Source organism: Ranitomeya imitator, chromosome 1 (assembly GCF_032444005.1).
Source record: "Ranitomeya imitator isolate aRanImi1 chromosome 1, aRanImi1.pri, whole genome shotgun sequence".
Lineage (NCBI taxonomy): Eukaryota > Metazoa > Chordata > Amphibia > Anura > Dendrobatidae > Ranitomeya > Ranitomeya imitator.
In genome coordinates this window covers 96,964,431-96,984,975 of record NC_091282.1, presented here as the reverse complement: position 1 = coordinate 96,984,975, position 20,545 = coordinate 96,964,431, and the positions used below count along the sequence as shown (strand labels likewise).

The following is a 20,545-nucleotide window of genomic DNA, read 5'->3' as shown; positions in this document are numbered from 1 at the left end:
AAACTTTTCTTGGTTATTTTTGATCTGCATAAATATACCTATTTACTTTATTGTTTTTTTTTTTTTGTGATTTTTTTTTTTTTTTTTTTTTTTTTAAATATTAACTTTTTTTTTTTTCAACTAAGTAGTCTATGGAATTTTAACTTTTTAATAGTCTGATCTCTTTTTTATAATGCGTTCCAATGCATTATACCTTTCAGTGTTACACTGACAGAAGTCTCTTAGACCATTCTCCTGGCATCCCTGTAATCGGTCCAAGCACTGTCCGTTAATGTACGGTGTGGCCGTGTGTTTCCTGACCGGAGCCTAACTGCTTCATGTATGCTATGTAGTTGTTCGACGCCGGTCCGGAGTAACATGGCCCATCCATGCATTAGCGATCTGAGATCCCAAGACATCTACATTGAGCCCTTAGAGGGGTTTCATATTCTGGAGGTAAAGGAAAATAAATGATTACACCTATGAAAGTGGTGATGACAAGCCTACTCAAGATGCCCATAAACGTTTTCTATAGCTGTATAAGTTATAACTTTTCTCCAACTCGCGCACGCGCACACACACTGGCACATAGGCGTAAGCACAGGATCCCAAGAATAGAGCATTCGTGTATTTTCCTAGAAAGCTCCTGTTACTACCGGTCTTTGTGTTTTATCTTGACGTGTTTTTCGATACTTTAGTGTTAAACTATGTAACGTTACTCTGTTAGTTTCAGCTCACTTCTCACATTGTGAGTCAGCTTGTGTGACTACAGTATACTGGGGGAAGGAATGGAAGAATGTAAACTATTTACTTGTGGGAAGATTCCATTATAAAGAATGTCAGAAATATTCTAGATTTGGTGTGGTCACATTTTAGATAGAGAGGACAATTTTCTTATCCTCAATGGTAGACTTGCCATATAGTCAACTGCACAGGGCCCCGGTGGGAAAAGGAACTCTCTGCTTTGTTCAACCAAGTATTGTGTGGCTCAGTACTGTTTATATGATTGCATGTGAGAGATTGTGCCAGTGGCACCATGGCTCTCAGTTACTAATGGCACGCTAATGAGAAACTTTCTGGGGAGCCAACAAGGAGGTTCCCTGTGACCTGCACCCCTCTAGCATCTCATTTACACCTGGACAGCATAGGATACATCTCCTTACCTGAACATTCCCAATCGCCTTCTCCGTCCTTCATCCTTCCCTGTTTATACTCTTTCACTATAATTAAAAATGTTTATTGCTAAACCAAAAGGGCTGATTCCAAATATTATGATACACCGGGGTATAAATTATTGGATCACTCTGTAATGTTTTACATTAATTTGCTGGAGAAGAAAAAGGAAAAGGGAGACGCTAATTGAGGTGCACACACCTGATATATATGTGATAAAAACAGCTTTATTGAAGCAACAACAGGTGCACATACAAATATAAAACACATGTAAAAACATATAAAACATATAAGCCATTAACACGTACAGCATTATTCATCGACCTTTGTTTATACCTAGCCATTATGACCCCATTGAGCCATGATTTGTATGTGTTTTATGTTTTTACATGTGTTTTATATTTGTATGTGCACCTGTTGTTGCTTCAATAAAGCTGTTTTTTTTCACATATCAGGTGTGTGCACCTGTATTAGCGTCTCCTTCTTCCTTTTTCTTCTCCAGCATGCATTTGTAAAATGCTATGGTAGCACCCCTATATATTACCTTTAGTGGTGCCCGCTCACTTTTTCTTGTTAGATCATCTCGTTTTACAGTAATTTATTATCATACAATGTCTGAAAGAAGCCTGGCACATCTATATGACCTATTTGTACTAATTTGCTGTGCAACGATGACAGCCTGGGTTTAATTGTAACTTTAATCTATGGTAACAAGTTCATAGATCGACCCTATTTGTCTGTGGGCTCTTGGTAATGCAGGTTGGAGAAGTTTTTGTGGCCTTCTCATCAACTATCTAATTTAGAAGGTAAACACATTGAGTGACAAGTCCTCTGAAGACGAGGTTGGGGAATGTGGGAATTATGATTATAGTACCCACAAGGTAAATCCCTTAGGGGCATTGTGCAGTTTTATTTTATTTGTTTTCCTGACAAGCTAGTTTTCTTTTCTGATGGACTTTCCTTTTCCATCATTACAGGAAGTCCTACCAAAAAAACATGGCTGTTCCACACTAAGAATTTCAATTAGCTCTTTCAAATCTTAAAGGGAACCTGTCAACTGAATTTGGCGGGACATGTTTGCGGTCATATGGGCGGGGTTTTTGGGTGTTTGATTCACCCTTTCCTTACCCGCTGGCTGCATGCTGGCCGCAATATTGGGTTGAAGTTCATGCGGTGTCCTCCAAAGTACACGCCTGCGCAAGGCAAGATTGAATAGGTTATCAGTATTGGAATGGTGAGAGGGCCAATTCCCAGCACCCCTATGATCAGCTATTTGCTACCCCCACGTTCTGTTTTTGGGTTATGCATCTCAGTTCTTAGACACTTGAATCCTCCACCACCGGAGTTGCAATCCACTTTTTTAGTGAGGTTACTGGGTGTTAAATCCACCACCAGACTGATGTTGATGATCTACTTGGTGCATAGGCCATCAATATCTTACACCTGGGAAATCCCTTTTTAGTCTGGAAATTGCTGTAATGGAATCTAATTTACTTTCAGGACTCTGTCCAGTGGTCATGCCAATAGTCTGCGGTTGGTGGAGAGAAGCCTCATGAACAATCGCCTTCCTTCTGTAATCTCCGGTGCCTCTTCTGATTTGAAAGCCCAACGCGATGTCCTTGTTGTGGTGTGAGGCACACATGACACCTCACAGAGCCTACTAATCAGAAGAGGTGCTGCCGCTGCCAGTTGGTAGGCGGTGGTTCACAGGGCTTACGTTTGGCGTCCATGGAGCACTGTAGAAACCACTAGAACAGGGTCTTGCGAGTCAATTCATCCCTCTTTAAATCTAGTGCATAATGAGGACTTGATATATTCTGTAAGAAAAATTTTAAGCCTTTTCATATTTTCACAAATAATGTGCAACATTTGACATTTTTTTGAAAGTCCCAGCTCCTCTATGGTAATTATTTGAAAAGTGTGTGCAGCTTATTAAGCAGGAGGGAGTCCAAATGTGGCTAACAGTCATCATAATTTATTAAACCTAATTAATACCACTTAAAGAAATTTCCTACATGGGCAAATGGCAGTAGAAAAATGCAAAAATGCAAGAAGAGGTGCCTCTTAATAACTTTGGTGCATCTTACTTCATCATGTTCTTCATCAAGACTGGCATGCAAAATGTCAGTCTTGATGAATCGTTGCTGAAGATGTGTCAGTTGTATTGACTTGGCGTTGGGAACTATTTGACTTTAAGGCTATGTTTGCCTCATATTTGAGCAAATGGTCAATGGCTCCATTAAGGGTCATATCTGAAGACCTGGAAAATGGTACTTGGGCATATTCAATGATGGGGCCATTGACTGTAATGATGAAGACAGTCACTGTGTGCTCTGTCGGACATAATTTTGAGCCCTATGGGCCTATTTGAGTCATGCATCAATAAATGGTCAACTGCACTTTGGAGCCCGCCTTAAATATAAGGCCATAAATTATGTCCAACAGAGTACACAGTAAGCATCATTACTCAATGGTCCCATCCACACACATACTCAAAACCCATTTTCCAGGGCTTCAAACTTAAAAATCCAATGGTGCTGCTGACTGTAAGTTAAAATAATATTAATAATTTATTTCTGTAGCGCCAACATATTCCACAGAACTTTACAATTAAAGGGGACACGAACAGACAATTAAAGCCGTACAAAGTAACCCATAGTTCACCTGTTACAGGTGGAGTGAGGCCCTGCTCGCAAGCTTAAAATCTATAAAATGTGATGACCATAGCCGGACATCCATCAGAAAAGTTCTGTAGATCTTCCAGATGGAAGTGCTGTGGTCGGTTGTCCTTAAACAATGACCTGCTACTGTAAGCCACGTGATTTTTATGCCCAGTACAGAATTATTTTCTGTCTATAGATCCAAGGGATAAGCCTATATGATTTGGTTGTTTTACAGAACACAAGAAGATGGCCTTCAAGGACTTAACATCAAGAGCAGTGCTGCTTTATGACGAGTGGATTAAAGATGCTGGTAGGTGACAAACCATAAATTCCATATATTACTTTATGACAGGTTTATCTGAACTTGGTTAATTTCTGAAGATTTAGAACATGATAGTAAAAGATTGTGACTTCTCAGGTCCATAAGTCTTTTTTTGAAGCAAGCCGACTAATGAGATCATCTGCTCTACAGTGAAGCTTCACTATTGGCTCTGGAGTTTACTAAATTGTACAATAAACTTCGATAATACCCTTGTTTATCGCGGAAAATTGCTGTTATCAGTGTGGTGTCCCTTAGTGCAGAAAATGACTCACTTAGGAAAGTTTAGATAGGCTGTTTGGTAGCCAACACTTTCTCGAAGTATCTTGTGTTGGCAGGAGCAGCCCACTATGGCATGGGCAAGTATCTTAAAAGTAAGCAATCGTCACAAAAGTAAATGTTGCAGGTGTTTTGTTTTGTTTTTTGTTTTTATTTTTTAACAGCTTTTTGCAATTTTTATTTTTCATATCATGATTATTATAAACACAAATTAAAATAGTAATATTGCTATCTTCACAATGGGTGTAGTAGTAATAGGTAGTAAATGGTGATCTAAAAAACCTATTACTTGCCAAATTAGAAATTTTCATTTTACGGATTTTTCAGAAAAGGGCGTCCCAATATTCAATTAAAAATGACAATGACATGATTTCCTATTTTGAAAACATTAATTTTACAAACGCAATGCAAAAAATTGGACCTAATTATAAAAATTATAAAATCTTAGTTGCTAGAAGCAAAAGATTAGGCGTCCCAAAAAAAGGACATTGGTAGATAATGAGTTAAAAGAACATTTAACACAAAAACCTTTTATATAAACAATCCAGTATTTTTTCAAGGCAAATTCCGTAATGTAGACCACATGACCTCCTATAATGGAAGCAGAGATGGCTCCAGGTGATGTGGAGGCAATCCGCATTCCATAGGAATGTAGGAATCCAAACGGCTAAGTACAAGAAGATGAAAGTCATGCCGGGCCGGCTAACGCGCTCGCAAGAAGCCAACTGCTATTTATGAATAACAGAGCGGATTAGTGATTGTAGCTTGGATCTATACCTTGCTGGCTGAGGTTCAGGAGCAAATGTCAAAGCCAATGTCATTGGAAGACTACACACACAAGACCTCATGCTGGACTTTGTTTCTACAGCCATTTTTAGGATATTTTCTGATTATTTTAAATATATAATGCCCTTTCATAGGGTACTTCTGGGCAGAATCTTACAAGGACGTGTCCCCTCTTCAACTATTCCTGGCAGAACTCCTTGTTGTGTGAATGATGCATCTTACTTGGCTGTGATGTATAAGTGATTAGCGTGTAATATTGCACTAAGGCACTGCCAACCTCCTCTTCCCGCTTCACTATCGATAGCAAGTATTGCTGCCCTGCTAAGTACGTCCCTCCAGTCGGGGAGCACAGGGCACTTTTGTGCTTGTCAAAGAATGTGTTCATGTGTAACAAGCGGCTAAACAACGACAATGTGTAGAATTCTCCACGCGGGGCCGATGGCGGAGGTCTAGTTTTGAGGACCGTAATGTTTGCTGCATTGTGACACGGAGCACAAAACTGTTACCGTAATTCTGTTATTTAGCACAAGTGATTATAATATGGTTTTACATGGGACTGCATAAAATCTATTATTGCCCGACTCTAAAGTGTTCCTCGAACTATAAACGTTATTCCAATTTTAGGGCGAAAAACCATAGCCAATACACCATAGCAGGGTGTATATACATATATAGTGCATCCCAAATGAATGAAGACTGTAAAATGACAAAGCCAGATTGTACTCGCTCTCTGCTGCTGTTACTGTCTGTGTTTTGGCTGCTGTGGTGATATCACGTTGACAGCACACATCACCGCTGCAGCCGATCGCTGAGCTCAGCGGCTCTCCTGATGTAGACTGCTTGAACGGATGAGCTCAATGATTAACTGCAGTGGTTGAAGTGCGTTGTCAACATGCCAAAACAGACAGGAGCAGCGGCAGAGAGACTGCGCTGTAGCAGGACAGGATTAGTACCTCCAGTCTTTACTTGACCAGCTTCTAAGCATTTAGGGTCCACCTAATTAGAAGTGAAAAACCCCTTTTTAAAGATTTGTGCCAAGTTTGGAAGTAAAACTTCCCGATCGCTCGGAGTCTGACTCTTCGCACCACCACCAATTTAAAACATGGGGCCCTGGAGAGCTTCATCTTCATTCTCTGAGGCTGCAGGAGAACGCCGAATGGCTATGCAACAAATCCTTTGTCTTTTTTAAGCACTTAAGCTTCTATAGTGATGTCTGCCGGTAGCCGGATTTTACCTGTTTAAGCCGTATCTTTCCTTTCACCCAAAACCTGTAGAAAAACTTGATCTTACTGCCCTCACAAGTTAAACTACTTTTGATGCACAAAGCAGTCTTTTATATTCAGGAACTAGCCATCTACGCTTGTTGAGTGGGTAGTTCTTCATCAGTATTTCTGCCAGCAGTATAGATGCTGGAACTTCCTTTGCCCTTACTTCCCGTCAAGTATTGCACTTGCCATTTTCCAATGCATTGGCTGCCTCTCTGTTATGTTTGTTTGTAGTTTGTCTCTGCTCCTGCTCTCCTGTCTGCCAAAGATTCGCTCCTGGTTGATTTTGAACTTTGTTGCAAAATAAAATGGCTCTTCAGTGATTTATGTATTAGTATGGGATTATTCAGGGCAGAATTTTCAACCTGAAAACTCTGATGTTGATATTTACCGTACTGTAAATCAGACAGCTCTTGCAATGTGCAAAAGTAAATCTCCTAAACCAGGTCTGTTAAATCTATTTTAAGTGTAAAAACATAAAGGTTGCTTTTTTTTTTTTTCTAATGCTAAAATAAATTAACATTTCTTTCTTGGTCCTTTTGTCTTGATAGATCCACGAGTGGAGGATTGGCCCCTTATGTCCTCTCCGATTACCCAAACGCTCATCGTTGGGGCATACATATATTTTGTCACATCATGTGGGCCCAGGCTGATGGAGAATAGAAAACCGTTTGACCTAAAGGGCATAATGGCAGCATATAACACATTTATGGTCTTGTTCTCTGTATACATGTGCTATGAAGTAAGTGCTCAGTAAATGTATTTAATCATTGTGTGTTGGTAAATAATCTGATTTAGTAGCTCCATACTAGAAATTCTGTGCATGTGTCATGATCTCCGTTCATAACCTGTTGTGTTATTACGGGCTCCGATAGAGTTCAGCCATGGGTACTTTTGTTTAGGGCTGTATTCTTGCCCCTAAATCTGCAGCTAAAGCCAACGATGATTGTAAACCGAACTGCCAACACATAGTACATCGTCCAACTGTACATCTGGCTTCTTACATCTCCTTTATTTTTTATTTTATTGTGTGGTTTAATTATTAATAATGGAAGGAGCACACACATTCTTATGCTTAGGATCTTTGTGTTCAGCATTCTCACCTAAAGCAAAATACCTGCAAATATATTTGACATTTCATGTAAAACTAAACAGTGACAGATGATAGAATGCTTTTGCAGAATACTTTTATGACGCTGTAGATATTATTTTAGGTCTATAGTCCATTTCCCATTACTTATACTGTTCTTTATTTCCTATAAAATGGACACCCTTACATCTGCTCATAACCTTTATAATTTAATATTCCTAGTTCAGCATATGCCCTTTAGACATAATTATTAGTGATGAGCTAATATACTCGTTACTCCAGATTTCCCGAGCACGCTCAAGTGTCCTCCGAGTATTTTTTTAGTGCTCGGAGATTTAGTTTTCATCGCCGCAGCTGAATGATTTACATCTGTAAGGCTACTTTCACACTAGCGTCGGTACGGGGCCGTCGCCATGCGTCGGCCCGACGCACGTAGTGAAAGAAATGAACAACGGGGGAAGCGGATGCAGTTTTTCAATGCATCCGCTGCCCCATTGTAATGTCCGGGGAGGAGAGGGCGGAGTTTTGGCCGAGCATGCACGGTCGAAAATGGCGGACTCGACGCACAAACGTTACATGTAACTTTTTTGTGCCGAGGGTCCGCCAAAACACGACGCATCCGTCGCACGACTGATGCGACATGTGGCCATACGTCGCAATGCATCGATAATGCAAGTCTATGGAGAAAAAACGCATCCTGCGGGCACATTTGCAGGATGCGTTTTTTCTCCAAAACTACGCATTGCGACGTACGCCAAACAACGCTAGTGTGAAAGTAGCCTTAGCCAGCATAAGTACATGTGGGGATTCCCTAGCAACCAGGCAACCCCCACATGTACTTATGCTGGTAACAGATGTAAATCATTCAGCTGCGGCAAGAAAAATGAAATCTCCGAGCACTAGAAAATACTCGGAGAACACTGAAGTAAGCTCGAGAAATCTCAAGTAACGAGTATATTCGCTCATCACTAATAATTATGTTGGAAGCCCAATGTCTGCTTGTTTTGGGATTAAAGTGTTATTTTTACCATCTATTAGTTGCATCTCACTGCCGAGGTCCATGGTCTGCAGAGGTCCATGGTCTGCAGAGGTCCATGGTCTGCAGAGGTCCATGGTCTGCAGAGGTCCATGGTCTGCAGAGGTCCATGGTCTGCAGAGGTCCATGGTCTGCAGAGGTCCATGGTCTGCAGAGGTCCATGGTCTGCGCATCCTATGGTTTCAACCAGATCTCCCTGTCTGACACTGCATCACCCCCGCAGATTGAAAACTTTGTTGGAAATGTGGTTTCTAGATCATAACCGTGTTTCTAACTGAAGTATTACCAGCATTTATCCTGGATATGTCATAAATGTCTGATGACTTGTGTATCATACCTTATTAGAAGCCCTCCATGAAAGGATCGGCCACATTTTTCTGGTCATTGCTCTGGCTAGCCTAACCTTGTATGGCCTGTGATTATACATCATAGGCCATACAGGGTATGTTAGCTAGAGCAATAATCAGAAATATATACATCATACAGGGATGTGACGCCCACTGTCATTTCTATATACTGAAATAGAAGCGATGAAAAGGGATTTATGTCATAACACAACCTTTTAAAGGAGTATTCCCAGAATCAAAACTATGGCCTATCTATAAGATCAGTGATAATGATCTGATTGCTGTAGGCCCCAATAGAGACCCTCACTCATCACAAGAACAAGGGAGTGGCAGCTTACATATCACTCAACTGTCTATTCAAACTGATAACTTGAAACCCCTTCCTAGTGTTTTTGTGATTGGTGCGGATCTCTGAGGTGGATCTCTAATGATCAGACACCTATCACTTGTCTGTGCATAGGAGGTAAGTTTTGATTCAGAGGATAGCCCTTCATACATAGAATGTCATGTGCCCTTGGTACAACTCTTGGTATAACTCTGCCGTTTGTTCTTTTGTTTAGTTCCTCATGTCAGGCTGGGCTACAGGTTACTCCTTTCAATGTGACATTGTGGATTACTCTAGGTCACCGCGGGCATTAAGGGTGAGTAATTTGCATTTATGATAACGGTGCTGTACAGTAAGTCAGGCGTTTTACTGTGAGGCAGATAGGACGGCAGTCAATCATTGTTAGGAAAAGCCCCGATTAGAGTTAAACAAATATAATATCCCTGATAATATACATGATCTGCAGTTTATCACATCTCTTTTTATTGTAGCAATGCCTAACACAGAAAAGATTATGCCCACTGTAACCTTTTTTGAACAAAAGTTTTTCTATTTACACCCATGTCTGAGTGTAAAGTTCGGTCATGTAGGCAGAATAAGCAACAATTTTTTTTTTTTTAATTCCTTTTAGTCTTTCTCTGAATTTGCCAAACTTATTTTCCATAGAAAGACCAGCAGATAAAATGGACCCAGAGCTCAGCTAAGCACTTCTACCCCTTTTTGTTTTAGTGATCGCTCAAAACTGTTGTATTTTACTATGACATGTCAAAAGTTTGACTTGGTACCTTTTAAAGCATACCTGTTGTTTCAAAATTAGGTTTCATGTGGGTATGTATGAGGAATAAAACAATTTCAGATGTGTATTCTACATTTTTCACTAGTTTCACATCTGCAGTCTCTGTCTCCAATTTTCAATTCTCTCTAAACTACTGAGTAGATTCTGATGCCTTCCATAGATGATACACACACAGACATAGATTCTTCCAGTTTTTCTCTGTGTACCATACAGACAGAAGCAGCAGCAAACATTGAAGACATCATACAGAACTAGTGAGCAGTGTTGCTGTGGCTCCAGCACTAAAGTGAAATTTGCTGGAAGATGCACAATGATGTGCCAGGTCTCTCTGTGCGGAGTGCTCCTCACTCACTAATCCTTTCCCCTCCCTAGAGAATAATAGATGGTGTAACCTGACGCCTCACCACGCTGGCAATCCAGTTTGCTTTGTCAAAGATGGAGTTGAGCTGTTTTTTGAGAGTGGATGATGAGTTTGGTAGGCAGAGGGAGGACAAGAAGTGGCTCATAATGAAGAAAGAAGCTGTTTTCTCTGAGATTTATTACAAAGTTTCTTATATTTACTTGTACTAATGATTTATGCAAAGTTTGTACAGTTGAGCTGTGTAAATAGAGCCTGCATGACAACACCTGACACCCACAATGCCTCCGTCTATGAGATGGAGTGCTGCTTCTAGATGATACTTGCTTTTGAAATATTTTCCACAATGGCTGATTTTAAAGGGAAACTGTCAGCAGGATTGTGCACAGTAACCTACAGACAGTGTCAGATCGGTTAAAATGATACCTTGGTTGATGAAATTCGTCTTGTGATTGTTGTTTAATCTTTATTTTCAGTTTTGAGTTAATGATATGCCCGTGCTCCAGGGCAGCCTGCGGGGGGTCCTCATGTGTTGCTCTGATTAGGTATTCATCATCAGTATGGCTTCTGACAAGTCATTGATCCCTCAGTGACCTGCCACCTAGTTTACATAATAAGTATTTATATTTATCTTGGGAGAAAAAATAATCTTTTGCAGGCAGATATAAGGTGGGTAGGGAAAGTATTCAGACCTCTGTTACATTTTTCAGTCTTTGCTTCATTGCAGCCATTTGGTAAATTCAAAAAAAGTTCATTTTTTTCACATTAATGTACACTCTGTACCCCATCTTGGCTAAAAAAAAACAAATGTAGGAATTTTTGCAAATTTAATAAAAAAAAAAAGAAAAACTGAAATATCACATGGTCATAAGTATTCAGAGCCTTTGTTCAGACACTCATATTTAAGTCACATGCTGTCCATTTCCTTGTGATCCTCCTGGAGATGGTTCTACTCCTTCATTGGAGTCCAGCTGTATTTAATTAAACTGACAGGACTTGATTTGGAAAGGCACACACCTGTCTATATAAGACCTCACAGCTCACAGTGCATGTTAGACCAAATGAGAATCATGAGGTCAAAGGAACTGGCCAAGGAGCTCAGAGACAGAATTGTGGCAAGCACAGATCTGGCCAAGGTTACAACAGAATTTCTGCAGTACTCAAGGTTCCTAAAAGCACAGTGGCCTCCATAATCCTTGTTTGGGAAAACCAGAAGTCTTCCTAGACCTGGCCGTCCAGCTAAACTGAGCAATCGTGGGAGAAGAGTCTGGGTGAGAGAGGTAAAGAAGAACCCCAAGATCACTGTGGCTGAGCTCCAGAGATGCAGTAGGGAGATGGGAGAAAGTTCCACAAAGTCAACTATCACTGCAGCCCTCCACCAGTCGGGCCTTTATGGCAGAGTGGCCCAACGGAAGTCTCTCCTCAGTGCAAGACATATGAAAGCCTGCATAGACTTTGCTAAAAAAACACATGAAAGGACTCCCAGACTATGAGAAATAAGATTCTCTGGTTCTGATGAGACGAAAATAGACTTTTTATGGTGACAATTCTAAGTGGTATGTGTGGAGAAAACCAGGCACTGCTAATTACCTGCCAGATACAATCCCAACAGTGAAACATGGTGGCGACATTAATGCTTTGGGGGTGTTTTTCAGTTTCAGGTACAGAAAAACTGGTTGTCATTGAAGGAAACATGAATATGGCCAAGTACAGAGATATCCTGGATGAAAACCTCTTCCAGAGTGCTCTGGATCTCAGACTTGGCCAAAAGTTCACCTTCCAACAAGACAATGGCCCTAAGCACACAGCTAAAATAACAAAGGAGTGGCTTCAGAACAACCCTGTGACCATTCTTGACTGGCCCAGCCAGAGCCCTGACATAAACCCAATTCAGCATCTCTGGAGAGACCTGAAAATGGCTGTCCACCAACGTTCACCATCCAACCTGACGGAACTGGAGAGGATCTGCAAGGAAGAATGGCAGAGGATCCCCAAATCCAGGTGTGAAAAACTTGTTGCATCATTCCCAAGAAGACTCATGGCTGTACTAGCTCAAAAGGTGCTTCTACTCAATACTGAGCAAAGGGTCTGAATACTTATGACCATGTGATGTTTCAGTTTTTTTCTTTTTTAGTAAATTTGCAAAAATTATAGACTCTTCATGTCTTTGTCAATGGGCAAACTTACAAAATCAGCAAGGGATGAAATAATTATTTCCTTCACTGTATGCTTAAAATCAAGGGAACTTTTTATCCATTTTTTTTTTAAAAAGAAAATAAAAACCACAGCAGAGGCTAGTCTATGCATAAGAAGCGGTGCCAGTATTCATGGGGCACTGAGCTGCACACAGACCCGGTTATGCCTGCAATTTGTGGCCATCGCCGGTCTGAACTGTTCTGCCTTATAATATATTCAGATGTGGCAAATTTTTTAATGAAATATTTGCAACTGAAAATTGTTCCTTCTACTTGAGCGGGGTTATTTCTGCTGTGGCATGGATTTCTGCTAGTCTTATTCAGCAGCAGAAATTTTGGATCTGACCATGTCAGTAGGCTGGATAAGGCATTGTATGATTAGTATATGTAGCTGCTTCTGAATACCCATTGCTGTCCATTGTCTTTTCTCCGCCCATGTCATTAAATAAGCTCTTTGTATCACCGGCTTCTTACAGCTTCTTCACTGTGGAAAGAACAATGCTGCCTGCGGCATTAGATATAACCAAGGGCGAATGGCTCATTTTTTATTATTATTATTATTATTATTATTATTATTTATTTATATAGCACCATTGATTCCATGGTGCTGTACATGAGAAGGGGTTACATACAAGTTACAAATATCACATACAGTAAACAAACTAACAATGACGGACTGATACAGAGGGGCGAGGACCCTGCCCTTGCGGGCTTACATTCTACAGGATTATGGGGAAGGAGACAGTAGGTTGAGGGTTGCAGGAGCTCCGGTGTTGGTGAGGCGGTAGCTCCGGTGTTGGTGAGGTGGTAGCTTCGATAGTGATGAGGCAGCAGCGGTGTCAGTGCAGGCTGTAGGCTTTCCTGAAGAGATGAGTTTTCAGGTTCCGTCTGAAGGATCCGACTGTGGTTGATAGTCGGACGTGTTGGGGCAGAGAGTTCCAGAGGATGGGGGATATTCGGGAGAATTCTTGGAGGCGATTGGATGAGGAGCGAATAAGTGTGGAGGAAAGGAGGAGGTCTTGGGAGGACCGGAGGTCACGTGAGGGAAGATATCGAGAGATTAGTTCAGAGATATATGGAGGAGACAGGTTGTGGATGGCTTTGTAGGTCAGTATTAGCAATTTGAACTGGATACGCTGAGGGAATGGGAGCCAGTGAAGAGATTTGCAGAGGGGGGGAAGCGGAGGAGTAGCGAGGGGAGAGATGGATTAGTCGGGCAGCAGAGTTAAGGATGGACTGGAGAGGTGCAAGGGTGTTAGCAGGGATGCCACAGAAAAGGATGTTGCAGTAGTCAAGGTGGGAAATGATGAGGGCGTGCACAAGCATTTTAGTAGATTGGGGGTTGAGGAAAGGACGGATCCTGGAGATATTTTTGAGCTGGAGGCGACAGGAGGTGGAAAGAGCTTGGATGTGTGGGTTGAAGGACAGGGCAGAGTCGAAGGTTACTCCGAGGCAGCGGACTTCGGGTACAGGGGAAAGCATGATGTCATTGACTGCGATAGATAGGTCGCAGGAGAAGTTTAAAGGAGAAGTTCTAAATTCTAACCAGTCTTCCACTTTCTTCTCTTGCAGATGGCCTGGACGTGCTGGCTGTTCTACTTCTCAAAGTTTATAGAGTTGCTCGACACTGTGAGTATATTCAGATAAGACTACTCATCGACTTGTATTTTTAGCTATTTTTCTCAGATACCCAAATTTAGTTATTTTAGTAAACTAGATAACAAAGTTTGACAAACATTGGCAATTTTCTGCTTTGGTGCTGCTGGTCCGTTTATTTAGAAAATGTCAAGAGAAAGTGAAACCCTAAGGGTAGGTTCACACTAGACGTTTTCATTTTCAGCATTTTTTTTTTTCTGCAGCAAAATCCGATGTCTTGGTAGGAAAGAATCTGCGGGGAAAAAAGTATGTATTCCCCATATATGCATACAAGCAGTGGTGAGTAGTAGGAGATGTGGGAGTGCTAAGCTGCTGGCAGTATGGAATAAAAGATGTCCAGGGTATAATGAAATGGTAGCCGTTTTATTCTCAGCGCGTTTCGAGGTATCTGTAACTACTTCATCAGGAGAAAGTGCACTAAACCAGTGTGTGTTCTCCTGATGAAGTTATAGATACTTCGAAACACGATGATAATAAAACCGCTACTATTTAATTATACCCCGGGTTCTCTGGATATTTTTTATACAGACCAGCAGCACAGCACACCCACATCTTCTACTCTCTGCGTCTTATGATCTAGATACCTCCGTATCCATCACAAGACAGGACAATGTATCCACTGGATGGTAATAATTTGCAATCAGAGATCTTGAAATCTCTGAGAAATTGATGTAATAAGTAATTTAATTAAATACTGAAACAATAAAAATATAACCTTCACATATGGAATCGGAATACCACAATATTAATCTATAATGGATTTATTAATGCAAAGAATTTAAATATTTATCTTTCAGATCTTTTTTGTTTTACGTAAGAAGAACAGTCAAATCACTTTCCTCCATGTGTTTCACCACTCCATCATGCCGTGGACTTGGTGGTTTGGGGTGAAGTTCGCGGCTGGTGAGTTGATCCATTTTACCATACACCGTCCATGGGCAGGTTTGGTTCAGTTTATGGAGATTCTCAGATCCCTTTTTTTTTTTTTTTATCTAATGTCCTTTACAAAATGACATTAGATACAAAATGCTTGTGGATAATTAAAATATATACAATGACGTAACGATAAGATCGCAGCTAAAGTCCATCAGTCCTGCATTTCTTGTACCATACTCGTATGTATGGAAACGGAGACCGCTGTGAACCGTGAAAAATTTCATTTTTGCCGTTTCCCCAATATTCCTGGCACCGCAATTTTCAGGCAAAGATGAAGGATTGCATGATTATCAAATCTTCCTACATGGTCTCTAATCTCCATATTTGTTACCAATTTTGTCTAATCATCCAACGTTCTGGAAAATTGTCAAACGATGTCCTACAGGTCATCACCTAGGAGTAGTATAGAAGCGTTTTAAAGTTTTTATATAAACTATAAAGATTTTCCTATACCTAACAGTGTTATGTTTTTTTGCTGGTACACAGTCTGCAAAATAAAATAACACAGATATGTGAACAGGTCCATAGGCTATAAAGGGTTTGTGGTCTATGTGTGAAAAACATCGACTGTCATGTACTGCTCCATCCATCGTCAGTATTCCTATGCCAAACCCAGTAGTGTCTTCAAAACCCAGAACATGTCAGTCTTTCAATTCCTAGTTTTTCTCTGTAAGGTTCCACTCCTGGTTTTGGCATACAAACATTGATGAAAATATAAATATAGTATAGTTATTCGGATTAGCTATGTTACCCCCATTTGCAGAGAATTGCAGTAGCTTAGATATCCATACAACCATAATCCATACAACCACTAACAACTGTCACTATAAGTGTGGTCGTAATCATGGATACCTAAGCTACTGCAATCTTAGTATTACACCTGCAATATATTGCTTAATCAGAAGAACTACACTACATTTATAATTGAAGATGTTGGCGCAATTGTCCGTAGCAGAAACTTTTTAAAATTGTCTTTGGAGCAAAAATCAACAGAAGCCATAACCTTAATGTGATTGAAGTTGTTTGAACATTTGTTCACGTGGAATTTTTTTAAATGTTTTAAAAAAATCGTAAAACTGATGTAAGAAATGAAAGCAAAATGGCAAAAAAAACAAGTTTGAACTTTACTTCTCCTTTCTTTGAACCTATAAACCTTGTCTCCAGACTTTGCCAATTACTTAGCTGATGATAATCTGCTATTTCGCACACTAGGTAGGATGATTTTATATAGCCTTGTAGACGCCGCATGTAATTTCGTTCCCTGTCTGTTCCTGTTTAGGTGGTTTGGGCACATTCCATGCGCTGGTGAACTGTGTAGTGCATGTGATCATGTACAGCTACTATGGCCTCTCTGCATTGGGACCTGCCTATCAGAAGTACCTGTGGTGGAAGAAGTACATGACCTCCATACAACTGGTACGTTCCACCCTTCACACAGTTTGATGACATATTGTGATAGATGAAAGGCATTTGGCGAGCATGCTTACGCATTTCAATGCTGGCGGTTGTTCATCGCTGCTATAGCTGCAACTACTTTAGTCGGCTGACAATTGTCCTTGTGGGGTAATGTAAATACGTTCTTTGAGTGATGATTGGAATAATGAAAACCACTTAATTTTACTAGAGTTTGTAGGATTTTGAGGGCAAACCTTCTTATAGAAGAGACCCAAGTATGGAGACTACGTTTCAAGACTTTTCTACATTGGGAAAAAATATGCAAAATATATCATACCAGCCAGATCCATGAGTAGACAACTGTTTCAGGGTTTGTGCCCCTCATCAGGACAAAGACATGGCCGACTTGAATGATATGCGTTGGCTACAGCTTAGGGGAGGAGTACCTGCTCACTTTAAAGAGACCGAACTGTGATTTTATTAACTTTTCTTATCAATAGGCAGTGGTAATAAACATAACTCGCATTTCACATCCCATATCATCCCTATGCCACCGCTTTGGTCACCCCTGCCCATTGTGCAGCATAATACATAATTCATGTGACCACAATACATGTAAATGGCAACACTTGGGCCAGTGATTGTCTGCAGCAGTCATGTGAATGATGTACAGCATGTGACCAGCTAGACTATGAGCCTCTATGAACATTTGTGCCTTTGATTTCTTCTTACTGGTACTCTTTTCACATTAATTTTCAGGGCAAATCTTTAATTATGACTTATTTATTTTTGGCAGAATATATTTTGAACTAGCTATTGAACCCGTTCTACGCTCGGGTGGCTAGCATCTATATTGGTATATGGTCTCCATCCTGGTATGTGCTGCTCCATCCTGCGTCCCCATCCTGTCATGAGCTGCTCCATCCTGCGTCCCCATCCTGACATGTGCTGCACCCATCCTGCACCCCCATTCTGACACATGCTGCTCCCATCCTGCACCCCCATTCTGACATGTGCTGCTCCATCCTGCGTCCCCATCCTGTCATGTGCTGCACCCATCTTGCGCCCCCATCCTGCCATGTGTTGCACCCATCTTGCGCCCCATTCTGACATGTGCTGCTCCCATCCTGCACCCCCATTCTGACATGTGCTGCTCCATCCTGCGTCCCCATCCTGTCATGTGCTGCACCCATCTTGCGCCCCCATCCTGCCATGTGTTGCACCCATCTTGCGCCCCCATTCTGTCATGTGCTGCTCCCATCCTGCGCCCCCATTCTGACGTGTTCTGCACCCATCCTGCGCCTCCATTCTGACATGTTCTGCACCCATCTTGCACCCCCGTTCTGTCATGTGCTGCTGCCATCCTGCGCCCCTGTTCTGTCATGTGCTGCTCCCATCCTGCGCCCCTGTTCTGTCATGTGCTGCTGCCATCCTGTGCCACCCGTTCTGTCATGTGCTGCTCCCATCCTGCGCCCCTGTTCTGTCATGTGCTGCTCCCATCTTGTGCCCCCATTCTGTCATGTGCTGCTGCCATCCTGCGCCCCGTTCTGTCATGTGCTGCTACCATCCTGCGCCCATTCTGTCATGTGCTGCTGCCATCCTGCACCTGTTCTGTCATGTGCTGCTCCCATCCTGCGCCCCCGTTCTGTCATGTGCTGCTACCATCCTGCGCCCGTTTTGTCATGTGCTGCTGCCATCCTGCGCCCGTTCTGTCATGTGCTGCTGCCATCCTGCGCCCGTTCTGTCATGTGCTGCTGCCATCCTGCGCCCCCGTTCTGTCATGTGCTGCTCCCATCCTGCGCCACCGTTGTATTATATGCCCCCCATTAGATGCTCCATTATATATGCCCCGTATGCTGCTGCCATATATAAAAAAAAAAAAAATACCATACTCGCCTATCGTCGCTGGGCGCCGAGTGCTGGGGGCCTGAGCAGGCGGGGACACCGACGCGCTGTGGGGGTCAGGTGCCGGAGTCACAGCTAGCTCAGGCCCCCAGCACTTGCTATACTCACCTGTCTGTCCCGTTCGAGCGCTTCGTCGCGCCCTCTGAACTGGGAACGTCACAGCAGAGGACCCGGGAGACGGAGCCGCACGCAGCGCTGGAACAGGGGACAGGTGAATATACTCACCCTCCTGGCGCGTCCCTGCCTCTCCGGTGGAGATCGCGGTGTGCGTTCAGTGTTTACGCATACCGCGATCTCCTGGGAGCGTCACTCTGTGAGACCCAGACTGCGCCGGCGCTTGCGCAGTCTATAAAGGCTTTGGATAGAGTGACGCTCCCAGCGTTATATTATAGATGTGGATTCCATGTGACTGGGCCTCTAAGTTCTTTGTTGCCTCTGGCAACCAATCAGAGCTCTGCTTTCATTTTTTAAACCACTCCGGTAAATTTAGAGGTAGATTATGATTGGTTTCTATGGGCAACAGACTATTTGTAATGTCCACAGTATGTCTAAAACAGACCAGCATTCATACACTGGTATTAATCAGGTGGACACTTATGGAAGATGAACCATATCCCATTATGGGGCAAACATCTGTGGTGTATCTTGAGCTTTTTGTGCTCCACAAACCAAAGTTGACAACTTCTATGGCCCTGCCCCTTCTTATACTAAGCCCTACTGCTTTTTAGACGTGTTGAGGTCGGCGGAAAAGGTGCAAAATATTGCAACTCATTGCTTATACAAAATGTGCCTCATTTCAAGCGGTAAAAGTCACATTTATGAAGGGCCTTGTTACTTAAAGGGAACCTGTCACATGAAAAAATGCTACCAACCTGCAGATACGGGGTTAATCTGCAGATTAATCACGTCTTGAACCTGTCTGGCGCCCCCACTGAGAGCCCCGCTGCCAGGAGGAAATGAACTATGCAGTATTCGGGTTTCAGTGGCGCCAATGAGGCTTCAGTCACTGCTCTGTATACAGAATGGCTGTAACCACACTTCAGGTACTGACTGACAGCAGCTCAGCATTAAGGCCGGCTGTCAGTCCGTGCCAGGTGGTTACAGCTGCTGCTGTATATACACAGACTAGTGACTGAAGCCGCACCGATACTTCCGACAACTGAATCGGGAACACTGCCGAGGGGAATAAAGTTAATTTCCTCCCAGCAGCAGGACTCTAAGTGCGGGCAGCGGGTAGGTTCAGAACGCTATTAGCCTGCAGATTAACCCCATATCTGCAGGTTAATGGCGTTTTTTCAAGTGGCCGGTTCCCTTTTAAATCTGAAACAATGATGCTGATACCTGGTATTAATTTTTCCTCATTTTTTTTTTGTCTCCCCTAAGATACAGTTTCTCATGGTCACCTTCCATATTGGGCAGTTCTTCTTCATGAAAGATTGTCCGTATCAGTTCCCGGTCTTCTTATACATCATCTGGCTGTATGGATTCATTTTCTTGGTCCTGTTCCTCAATTTCTGGTTTCATGCCTATATTAAGGGTCAAAGGCTTCCGAAAGCCCCTCAGAATGGGAAAGCTCATCAGAATGGGAAAGCCCCTCAGAATGGGAAAGCCCATCAGAATGGGAAAGCCCCTCAGAATGGGAAAGCCCCTCAGAATGGGAAAGCCCATCAGAATGGGAAAGCCCACCAGAATGGATATGTAAAAGACAAGCACCATTGACCACACAAGAAGCTCCCCAGCTGTACCAGGCCGTGGTACTGTGAATTACTTGACAATCAAGCATACACTGGCTACCAATAAAAACAATATTTTTGCACTTATTTTTTTTTTTTTTTTCAACAAGACGTCAGACCTGTATTTTTACTGTAATTTATTTAGGATTGTATGCTGATGACAAATGTACATATATTTATCTGTTAGTCGCCCATGAAACTGAATACTTGACCTTTTGTACACACGGATAGATATGAGAAGTATTTTTTTACTTTGAGAAATCCCAATGAACTTCAAACCAAAGCGATGCGAATGTCTGAGCCATCCGC

General features: G+C 42.1%; 1 protein-coding gene across 4 annotated transcripts in view; it reads left to right on the top strand.

Moving 5' to 3' along the window:
• ELOVL7 (ELOVL fatty acid elongase 7) overlaps nucleotides 1-20,338 on the top strand; it is a 70,686-nt gene extending 50,348 nt beyond the window's left edge. For all 4 annotated transcript variants that reach the window (XM_069749061.1, XM_069749070.1, XM_069749078.1 and 1 more), the window contains exons 2-8: nucleotides 4,051-4,125; nucleotides 7,016-7,206; nucleotides 9,498-9,578; nucleotides 14,184-14,240; nucleotides 15,065-15,170; nucleotides 16,483-16,619; nucleotides 19,887-20,338. In XM_069749061.1, coding sequence (XP_069605162.1) covers nucleotides 4,062-4,125; nucleotides 7,016-7,206; nucleotides 9,498-9,578; nucleotides 14,184-14,240; nucleotides 15,065-15,170; nucleotides 16,483-16,619; nucleotides 19,887-20,222 — 972 coding nt within the window. In that variant the 5' untranslated portion in view covers nucleotides 4,051-4,061 and the 3' untranslated portion in view covers nucleotides 20,223-20,338. The remainder of the gene's footprint in view (nucleotides 1-4,050; nucleotides 4,126-7,015; nucleotides 7,207-9,497; nucleotides 9,579-14,183; nucleotides 14,241-15,064; nucleotides 15,171-16,482; nucleotides 16,620-19,886) is intronic.
• Nucleotides 20,339-20,545: the final 207 nt, after the last annotated feature.